Here is a 10,686-nt window from a genome sequence, read left to right as displayed (position 1 = left end):
ACATTTTCCGCACAATTCATATTAAGTAATTATAAAACATTAAATAAAATTTTCATTATTTACATGAATTTTAATGATTTTTCTCATAATTAGTGCTCTGGATCATAAATAACTAATAGTTAAATATTTAAAAATAATTAAAATTATATATAGCAAACATAAATCAATATTATTTTTAATATTGCTCGTTAAACAAAAAATTGTAATTTAATTATTTTTTTGTCAATATTTTACTGCGCTTGAGATAAAAAAACTTAATTTAAATAAATGTTTTAAAAATATTTTATAATTTCAATCAAAGTGATTGCAAATTTAAGTAATTAACTTCAATTGCAATTATTGCCACCTTCAAATATTTAATTTAAATACGATTCCTTATTTCCAACACTTTAATCTCTTTACACCCACACTCTTTAATAATCTCTTGCACAGCATTACAAAGCAACTTATTTTTAATATCAATTAAATTCTTGCACATTCAATTAAGTTTGCTGAAATTGTGCAAAACTGCAAGTTGCTATTGACTGAAAATTTCTAAAAGTGCAATTTGCAACACAATTTGTCATTTATTCGAATTTTCTTTGTATGCAACAAGTTCGTAATTAAATTAATGCCACGCAACAAAGGTAAGCTAAGAGCGCTGAAGAGCGTTACAGGAGAAGAGGACGAAGATGCAAGGGAATGCAAATGAAGTGCCTCGCACAATTTAGCGCTTATTCCACGGACAGTTGCAAATGAGTAAGAAATACCCGCGAGGGTGAATTGGAGAGCGAGAGAATGCTGGAAAAAATAAAAGCTCAGTGTTGCCTTTGCGTGCAGGCTTAAATATTGTAAGCGAGTAGTCAGAAATAGGTGGCAAGACATTTGAGCACTCTAGTTGATTTGGGATATTTAATAGTGCAAAATACACAATAATTAAGATAATGAAATTAATTTATTTTTGATTTAAAACTACCAGCATCATAAATTCTTGTTTGATAGATACGACAAAAGCAAACTACAGAGGTAAACATTGCACAAAAAACCGTTTCAAACCATTTAAATAAGGCTAGATATAAAAACAACAACAATTGAAATATGTATGGGAGCAACACGAGCAGTGACCCAGAGGGGGGAGAGATCCAGGATAATTTCTCTCAGGCCTTAAGTACTTAGAGCGACTCGGAACAATTTTTTACAGATTTTACCTCTAGAAATTGTTGGATTCAGGGGGCTCGCACTATTTATCTTCATGGACGGAATTTCCATCGACGAATCGCAACAAAATCAATCCATTTCGGAAACGCATGGTTACTGATGAAGTGAGTCAATTACGACAACGTCAATCGAAACGGATGAGTTCGAATCGCGGTAAGATGACGAAAACTGTTGTTGGACGCCCAAAACGGCTAGATTTGGTGAATAAGAAAAAAATTGTCTGCCACTACCTGCTCCTAATTATGCAACAGGCAAAAGTTAGTTAAAGGCAACAACTTATCGAACAAATAATTATAATTTTTTTTCGTTAAACCATTAGATCATAAAGAAAACAAAACAATAAGAACTCTCTTAAGGTATGTTTTTAAAGTCACCCTGAACTTATCATGTTTCAAAGAGTCCTTATTAACAAAACTATCAAAATTCGATCCAGGGACTGATTGTCTTGTAACCACGGATTCCAAACCTCATTGGTTTAGGTCTGGAGAACACGATGTAAGGAACTCAGGTATCTATTCTATTAGAGGCGTCAGAGACTCCATGGCTAATACTCGCTCATTTGTGAGTTCGAATGTCTACTGGAGCGTTCTTCTGAATTTCTATCTTCAATAAATGATATAGACAATTTTTTAAACTACTACTAACGGCTGGCGGACTTTTTAAATATATACCTTCAAGAATTTTCTGTGTCAGAACTCGAATTAAATACATATTTCAGATAGTCTCGAAATCGGCTTTTTCAGTACCAACTAACAGAGCCTTTCTTTAGCTCTTCTCACATTATATTACAGCATAAAAAGCGAGTACCGGAACGAATACACAGTTTACGCTCATTCCGAACTCTCGTCTCTCTTAGAACCAACTAACAGAGCCTTTACTTAGCTCTTCTTATATGAATATATATCAGAAAGGAGACACGTCGGGACCAATTCGCATTCAAAGCCTCGTACAGAAGTCTGAATACAAATTGTCGCGGGCTCCTGAGTAGTAGATTTTATCCCAATAATGAGCTATGAGATAAAAAGAAGTACCATTATTATTATATTATTATAATTGGTTTTTAAATCACTTTATAATTTATGGCGCTGAAATAAATATACTGTGCACTTAAAAGTATTCTCAACAGTTGGCTTTTCAGAATGCTCGCCCTCACTTTATCTCATCAACCCTATATCAAATACCTTGCTGATATTTTATTAAATTTGTATACCCTGAACAGGGTAGATAAAGTTTGACACGAAGTTTGTAACACCCAAAAAAAACGTCGAAGCTCCTATAAAATATGTGTATAAATAATCACCGTGACGAGCTGAGTCAATTAGCCATGTCCGTCTGTCTGTATATACAGGAATTAATGCCTATTTTTTTAAGATAGCGCTCTGAAACATCACTTTCTCTCCAATTAGCTGCTCATTTGTTGGAACCACCAGTATCGGAGTACTATAGCATATAGCTGTCATACAAATCGACCGATCAAAATCAAATTCTTGTATGAAAACTTTTTATTTGTGAAGGGTATTTTAGCTTTAAAGTTTTTAATTATTATGTTTGCTTTAGTTGTGGTTTTTGTTTGTTTGCTTTTCAGTGTAATCTGCTTATCGCCGAACAGCGGTGACAATCGTCTGCTGGCACTGCCACGTGCACAAATGCGCGTGTTATGGCATCGATATGCAAGTGTGTGTGAGTTAAATCAAATCATAATTGTATATCACACATATATGTATATATATATATAAATCATAAACATTTACATATATATATATATATATATGTATATATGTTTGTATGCATATAAATTTGTGTATTGGCATCTGCCAATTGGAGCGTCAGCGATGGCGATGGCGCTTGCGGTTAATTCCCAAAGGCGAGGATAACGGCGCTTAACAAAAGTTGAAACATTTTGTATAATATGTATATACATATGTATATTGCACCAAAGCAAAAATGTGCAAATTAATAATAAATTTATTTCTCAAATTTTTATTACTCAAATTTTAATTTTTTTCATTAAAATTCCTACAAATTAAAAAAGTCACAAAATATATAATAAAATATTTTTTCAATTATTTCTTGCATATATCTTAGTGCATCCATACCCGTGCATCTACTTGAAATTACATTTCACTTGAGTATAAGCAAAACACATTCTCAAAGACGCCGACTGCGCTCGTAAATTCCACACTAATTACCTCCACGAAGTACAGTTAAATCATGCGCTTATCCCTTATCGCGTCGTAAACATTGAAGTAGGCATGTAATAAATAATTTCCTTCCGCTTCGAAAGATTATTGTTTTACTCAATGCATAAATTATACAAATTCTCATTAGGTTTACAAGTTAGCTCAACTGTGTGAAAAATGAGAGTGAGAAAGAGAGAGAGAGAAGAATGGGAAGGTGAGAACACATATGACTATACAAATCGTAAAGTTCAGTGAGAGCGCAAGACTTGTTGCATGGTTAAAAAGTATAAATCAGTATGGGTGGTTGCAAGAGAGAGAGAGAGACAGAAAGAAGATTTTACCAGTCTTACTGTTAATAAATGAAAACTTTGTAAGGGTGTCAGAAAGGTGGAGAGGTAATATAATGCTTAAGTTATAGATAATTCCTAGTCGACCAAAGAAAGTAGCACAATCTTCCGAGAGCTGTGGCAGCTTCCAACTCATTACAAACTTTTGCCGAAAAAACTAGACTGTTACAGAAAGCTTCGGAGATTGTCAATCACTTATTTATATGATAGAGGATAGTTGTTGTGAAAAACAGCCGAAGCTGTCTTCTAGCAACATTAGACGGCTATGAGTATTTCTGTTTATCTAGAAAATAATAGGTCACAAACCTTCACTAGATTATTTGGAAGTAGAACCATTTATGCAAACTTCAAAATGACAGTTATCCCTAAAATAATTTAAAACTTTACTACGTGCTTGTAAATAAATGCTTTCGAGACGTAAGCTGCGGATATTTGGAATCTAACTGTACAGATATTGACCGAAATAGATCCACCAAGAGGGATGTAGATGGGTATCTTTGAAATGAACAATTTGACATAGACTCCAATGACTTAACGTTAGTTTAGACTTTTATCATATCAACTACTATTTTCTAACCTCTGGCGGTCTCCGTTTCACCAATCATTCATTTATAATTAATATGTGGGGAAAACATAGTTTAAAAATTCTGCCTGCTTGAGCGGTTGTGCTCCGAAGACGTAGATCCATTACTTCAATCTGTAATGTTACGATAGTCTTCACAACACTAAGTCCACTTCTGACTTCACGACTATCCGCCACAAAATCGTAAGACTTTTCAATATTTAAAGAGACATGACGTTCTTGTTATCTTTCGACTTCATAAAGAAATCTTCAACTGAAAATAACGTGTATCAGTTTGTATCGCTGTCTTATTTCTTAAAAAATGCCGTAAAGTCAATCATCCTCACCCACACCTACCACAACTCGTTTACGTTACTGCTTACATTTTTGTTCTTTTTTCTTTTACTTTCCGGATTTTTCTCGGAAAAATCTTCCGCTGCTTTTGACTCAATCGAATTTTCAATATCGGCAAATTAAGATCAACGCGCTGTGGAAATTAAATTAAATGTGAAACAAAACGGCGCTGCCTTCTTGCTGCTCTGCTGTTGCTGCTGTCCGCCTGCTTTATAACGGCTCAGTGGCACAGCGCCTAAAAGCCAGCTAAAAGTATATACCTACAAACGTTGTACTATAACAACGGCCGTTATTTTGTGACCGGAAACGAAAAGCGTTTCCAGCGTACAAACGCTATCGATGACTTTTTGAAGGGGAATTTATTTCGCTTTTTTTAACGTCTTTCCTGCGCCGCGGACATGCAGTGCGAGCAATGACGACGAGTCGGCAAATGAAATGGAAGTAATGTGATATCATTAATCATTTCATTAATCATTTTTAATATTTCGGTCACAGGCGCATTATGAACGGCCGCATGGCAGCGCGCTCTGCCCGCGTCAGCTGTTTCCAATTTAATGCTCTGCCATGGCCTATAATTCGGTTAGCAGGCAGCAGCAAGTGCGGGCGCTTTTAATGGACAACTTTCCATGATACAGGTTATTACCGTAGTACGACAAGTATTGTTAATGCTGTTTCGTGGGTGACGGAGTTCATTTGATTTATTTGGTAGCTTTTTGGCTATGAGGCCGTTGAGTGGTTTCGTAAGCCGTGTATATTGCGTCAATATATGGTTGCAGCTAATTGTATTATTTTCTCAAGAAAAATTATGTTTCTATATTTAGCTTTAAGGAAGGAGGCAAAAGTACGTTGAGCTTTCAGTAGGTTGCAACTGCAATTTGAGAACTCAAAAACTCTGAAAAGCTGACACGGCCATTTAGGGATCACTTTGATAAGTTTAATACTTATTAGTGAGCCAATTATTCTAGTTCCCTTACTTCAACATCGGCATTTATCCGAGTAACCATGTATATATTCAAAACATACCCGATGCGACCGCTTCGGCGAGGCTGCTTTCTTAAATTTGGCCAAAAAATGCCTATGTAAAACATAAAATCACTCTACAAACGCCAGTTTTTTTAAATATTTCCTCTTAGATTACATGGTAGGTTAGAAGTTCTCTAGAGTTGGTTATAAAGTTGAATATTGGTACGATTACGAATACGAACATCAACCTGATCATGAAGTTGAATGATACTATGTAGACTATGAAAGCCGATTGAAAGAGACCCAAAGTTCAAAGTCAAAATAGAATCATCGCGAAAAAAGAAAAATTCTGATGTTTTGATTTTGAAAATAAAAATCTCCAAATATTTTAAGAGACTCTACAGACTTCACCAAAACTGACCGATCCAGCAAAAAACAATGCTCCGTTGCGCACATTTCCTGGTAAAGAATATTAAGATTTTTAATATGCGACTTTCGAAGTATTACTTAATAAGCTAGAGATTTCCGGACTTAAGTCAGTAGCAGAAGTGGTGTACTTCAATAACTCTAACATGTGAAGGAGTTTGGAGCTGAGCAAAGATGATCTTGTGGCGGTATTGGATAACACTATAAAAATAGTCTCAGTTCAGTCTCTATCACCAGAGACTCTTCGGCGGAATCTACCCAAGCATCACAAGATAACTGATTAGAGGCAAAATTACAGAAACCACGTACCTATTTTTTTTTCACAGTGTCTGTCAGTGGAGATTTGCTATAGTAATTAAGGCTCTCCCCGCGGAACTTGCAGCAGAATACAACGGAAGTAAGGTAAGATTCGAAGGAAATACAAGCTGACATAACTTCAAAGATGTGGTTTTACGTAAAGCCGATTTTCTAAGCTCAAACTTCATGGCTTTTTTTGGTAGGTAACTTCTCACAAAGTGAGGGTGATAATGATACTATTAAGAACCGAAACTTTAACTTCAAACATGTCGGCGAGGATGTAAAGGAGCCCTTGGAAACTCGAGTTAGAAGCTCAGGGTTGAGACTTTTAGCCAAAAACATTTCATCTGTAACTCATTCTTTAAAAAAATTCCATTTTTTTTCCAAATTATTGTAATGTTATGCCTAAGAAAGTATTTTCTACTTCACGACAAAAAAATTTCAAGCAGTGATTTGAGGTTGTCATAAAGGTTTAGCGGTCGAAGTGCACGCTTAAAAACTCTGGTTCTCAATAGTATTTTTCTTTAAATATTATACTTAAGTTATTACAATAACCTGTATTAAAATATCTCTATAAACATATGGCTTGAGGAAACCAACACATACAGTATGGCCGCAATAACTCAAGAGAGCAAAAACCCCAAATAGCGAAATTTTGAAAAGTGTACCGTGGCAAAATACTAGTATGTATATAACGTGACGTGTCAACAATAATTTTCCCAAAAAAATGCTGATAAACAATGTTTATGGTCCTTAAATTCCAATAAAAAGCGCATCTGGCAAAATTTGAGGTTCCAGGTATTATGATAGACGCAATGAGAGATATGAATATACACACACAACAACAAAAGTTATTTTTAAACAATGTCATTGTTTTTTTATTATTTTTATATCTATAACGATTGATGTTTTCATTGTTGTTGTTACCGCTGATGATCTCGATGTTGCCGCTGACACGTTGGTGGCCTGTCACCGCTTGGTACCCAGCCAAAAGCCAGACTCAAAGCGATAAGACATGCGCGGCAGCATCACAGCTCGAGCCGAGCGCAAGCAGCTGCGGCGCGTGGAGTGCAGCGCAAAGGCTTGCAAGAACATGCTAATGCCGCGCTGAGCTGAGTATGTTCTTAATGAGCCGTAGCAACGCACAACCACATGCAAGTGTTGGCGTGATAGCGTTCAAAGTCGAACGTGTTAATTATTCCCAAAGGATGGTGTGACAGGCGACAATACGGTACAGCGTACGGTTCATTGTTGTGATTGCTTTTGTTGTTGTGGTTGTTGCTGGTGGTGGCAGTGTCGTGTGGTTGTGTGTTCTAAAGTGAAGTGTTTCGTCAAAATTGACAGTTTGTGAACAAAACAAATCAATCGTAAACAAATGCATAGCCACACTTGGGAAGTGCCAATATAGAGGGCAACAACAACAAGCGCGCATATTGTTGGCATTGATTGAAAAATTATATTAATTATGTTTTGCTATTTTAGTATGATTTTATGGTCAATTTAGAATGAAAATAAAAATTCCAAATATTATACTAATGTTATGTGGAGTAGTAATAAGTAGATTCACAGCGCTGCCAGATATTTGACAAAATAATGTGAAACAGGAAAAAACATAAACTTCGACACCGCAGAAACCATAAAACCCTTCACATGTGTATAAAAGGTTAAAGAAAGATCTTAATCTAGATTTTAAATGATTAGTATGTATACCAGATATATATATGCTAACTTAGTTCGATCTGATTATACCATTACCTTGGACAATAATCCATGCCACATTTTATGGAGATATCTCGTCAAATAAAAAAGTTTTCCATACAAGCACTTAATTCCGACCGTTCAGTTTGTATGGCAGCTATAAGCTATAGTGATCCGATATAAAAAATTTCTTCGAAGATTGTATTATTGTTTTAGAAAATAATCCATGCTAAATTTGATGAAGATATCTCGTAAAATAAAAAAGTTTTCCATACAAGGACTAAATTTTGATATGGCAGCTATATGCTGTAGTGATCCGATAATGGCGGTTCCGACCGAAATGAGCAGCTTCTTGCGGAGACAAGGAGGTGTGCAAAATTTCACATCGATATCTCAAACCCTGAAGGACTAGTTCGCGTATATACAGACAGAGGGACTGCTGGACATGGTAAATGGACTCAGCTCATCATGCTGATCATTTACATACATATATATTTTATAGGGTCTCCGACGTTTCCTGCTGGGTATTACAAACTTCGTGGCAAACTAAATATACCCTATCCAAGGTATAAAAATTCTTCAAACGACATTTAAAAACTATAAGCTGGCAACTTTGTTGCCTATACTACGCATAATACCCAGTTGCGGGTGACTGTGGGACGGCGACTGCGCTTACGATCTACATTTATGCCATTGGCGATATTGATTGACCATCGAGTAGATAAAAATGCGCCAACTCATTGATCTTATTTTTTATTTCGAACTGCCACGCGGCGCAGCATTGAATCTCAGACAGAGAATATAACTTAAAAACAATAAACGCAGCCCGAGAACACGGCAGTACAATTGCAACACCCAAAGTGACAAGTGCAAACGCGGAGAATTTACAAAAAACAAAAAAATAATAATAATTTTATTTAACTAAAATGGATTTCTTTGCCGCTGGCGGCTTCCAGCAACTGTTTAGCGACTTAAATGACACGCAGTTGCATGAAAACTGGACGGATATCGGCGCGGACGTGGAAAGTGGAACGCCGGTTTACAGTTACAGTTGCTGCGCGCAGCAGAAAATCGACGAAAGTATGCGACTCAGCTGCGCGGATGATCCTTATGTGTTTGCGGCAACGCCATGTGAAAAAACGCTTCTGGAATTGCATGTGGATTGGGATGAGAGCATGGCTGAAGCGAAGTATAATATACACGAGGAGCGAAATATGCACACAACCTACCCGGAATACAAGAAAAACAACGAACAACAGCTGCAGCTTTCGCTCGATCGGTTGCTCAGCTCACCAACTGATGTCTTAATACATGACACTACGTGTGATTCACCTGCGTTGCCCACAAACTACGAAACATTAACAACACAGAGTTGCAGTGAAATGGAATACCACAACAACAGCTGCGTATACAACACTCCAAGCAGTCCCGTCAGCATAGATTCCACAATTGTGGTGGAATTCGAGACGGCTGCCTACATAACACGCGAAATGGCTGAGTGGGAGGAGAAATTCTTGGATAACTACATCGAGATACCAGAGCTAATCGACTTTCTACCTGAGAAGACGCCACTTTGCACTGATACCTGCGACCACTTTTTGCACGAAAGCTCTAAAAACCTCAAACTGCATCGCAAAGCAAGAACTGCAAAGCGCAGCAATGAGTCCAGCAGCCAAGATGAACGCTCGGCCGCTGGTTATCCTTGTACTTTTGGCACCTGCGATAAGATTTATGCGAAGCCTGCTCACCTTAAGGCACATCTGCGTCGCCATATGGGCGAAAAGCCCTACACTTGCGATTGGCCTGCGTGTACCTGGAAGTTTTCACGTTCCGATGAGTTGGCGCGCCATCGGCGTTCGCATTCGGGTGTGAAACCCTACAAGTGCAGCTATTGTTTGAAATGTTTTGCGCGTTCCGATCATCTGACGAAGCATCGGAAGGTACACGAGCGGCGTCTGCTAGCAGCGAGTAAGGCTGGAAAGGCGATCGATGGTGTGTTGCCGCATAGTGTGTTAACGGTGCGGCCGGGACGTAAGCGCAAGAATCAGTTATGATATAAGGAAAAGAAGAGGAGGGATGGTGAAAGTGTTAGAGTAATATTCTATTTTAAGGACATGTGATTATTTAAAAAGAGTTGTATTTTGTATAAGTGCCATAACTTTAAAATACTTTTTTATTGTGTATTGAAATAAATGGTCGGAATTGGAAGACTCTATAAAGTATACCTCATATCAAGAAGAAAAAGGGAAAAGATAATGAGTTAATTACCGTTTATCTTAAGATGAGTAGTTAAAGAAAGTCAAGAGACCAAAAATATAGATTCAATCAGTTCCAAAACAGTGTTCCGGGAAAATTTGGTAGAACAAAAATCCGCTCTTCAATGTCTGTTAAAATATCTGATCCGGTTCCAAGAAGTTCAAAGACTAGATAAGAAGCCTATGGATTAGCTCAGATTTGGATGAGGTTTTATTTTAGAAGTTCTACATTCGGACAGTCATACATATTTCTCTAATGTTCGACCTTGGAAAAAACATTTTCAGTGCTAGCTCAGTGTAAAAATTAATTACGGTCGACCAAGTAGAACGGACAAAACAAAATTTCGAGCTTGGGTCATTTTGGAGAATACCAAGCTGGAAGATTTAACTTATTTCACTAACATTTT

The 10,686-nt window shown here is 36.9% G+C and overlaps 1 protein-coding gene across 1 annotated transcript; it reads left to right on the top strand.

Moving 5' to 3' along the window:
* The first annotated feature begins 8,932 nt into the window (after positions 1-8,932).
* Positions 8,933-10,345, top strand: Klf15 (Kruppel-like factor 15). Its single transcript, XM_014237384.3, has one exon. It carries the CDS (start codon positions 8,951-8,953, stop codon positions 10,076-10,078), a length of 1,128 nt encoding a protein of 375 aa, XP_014092859.3. The 5' UTR covers positions 8,933-8,950; the 3' UTR covers positions 10,079-10,345.
* Positions 10,346-10,686: the final 341 nt, after the last annotated feature.

Source organism: Bactrocera oleae, chromosome 5, assembly GCF_042242935.1.
Source record: "Bactrocera oleae isolate idBacOlea1 chromosome 5, idBacOlea1, whole genome shotgun sequence".
Classification (NCBI taxonomy): Eukaryota; Metazoa; Arthropoda; class Insecta; order Diptera; family Tephritidae; genus Bactrocera; species Bactrocera oleae.
Note: the sequence above shows the minus strand (reverse complement) of the source record. Positions and strands in the feature narration are given on the sequence as shown.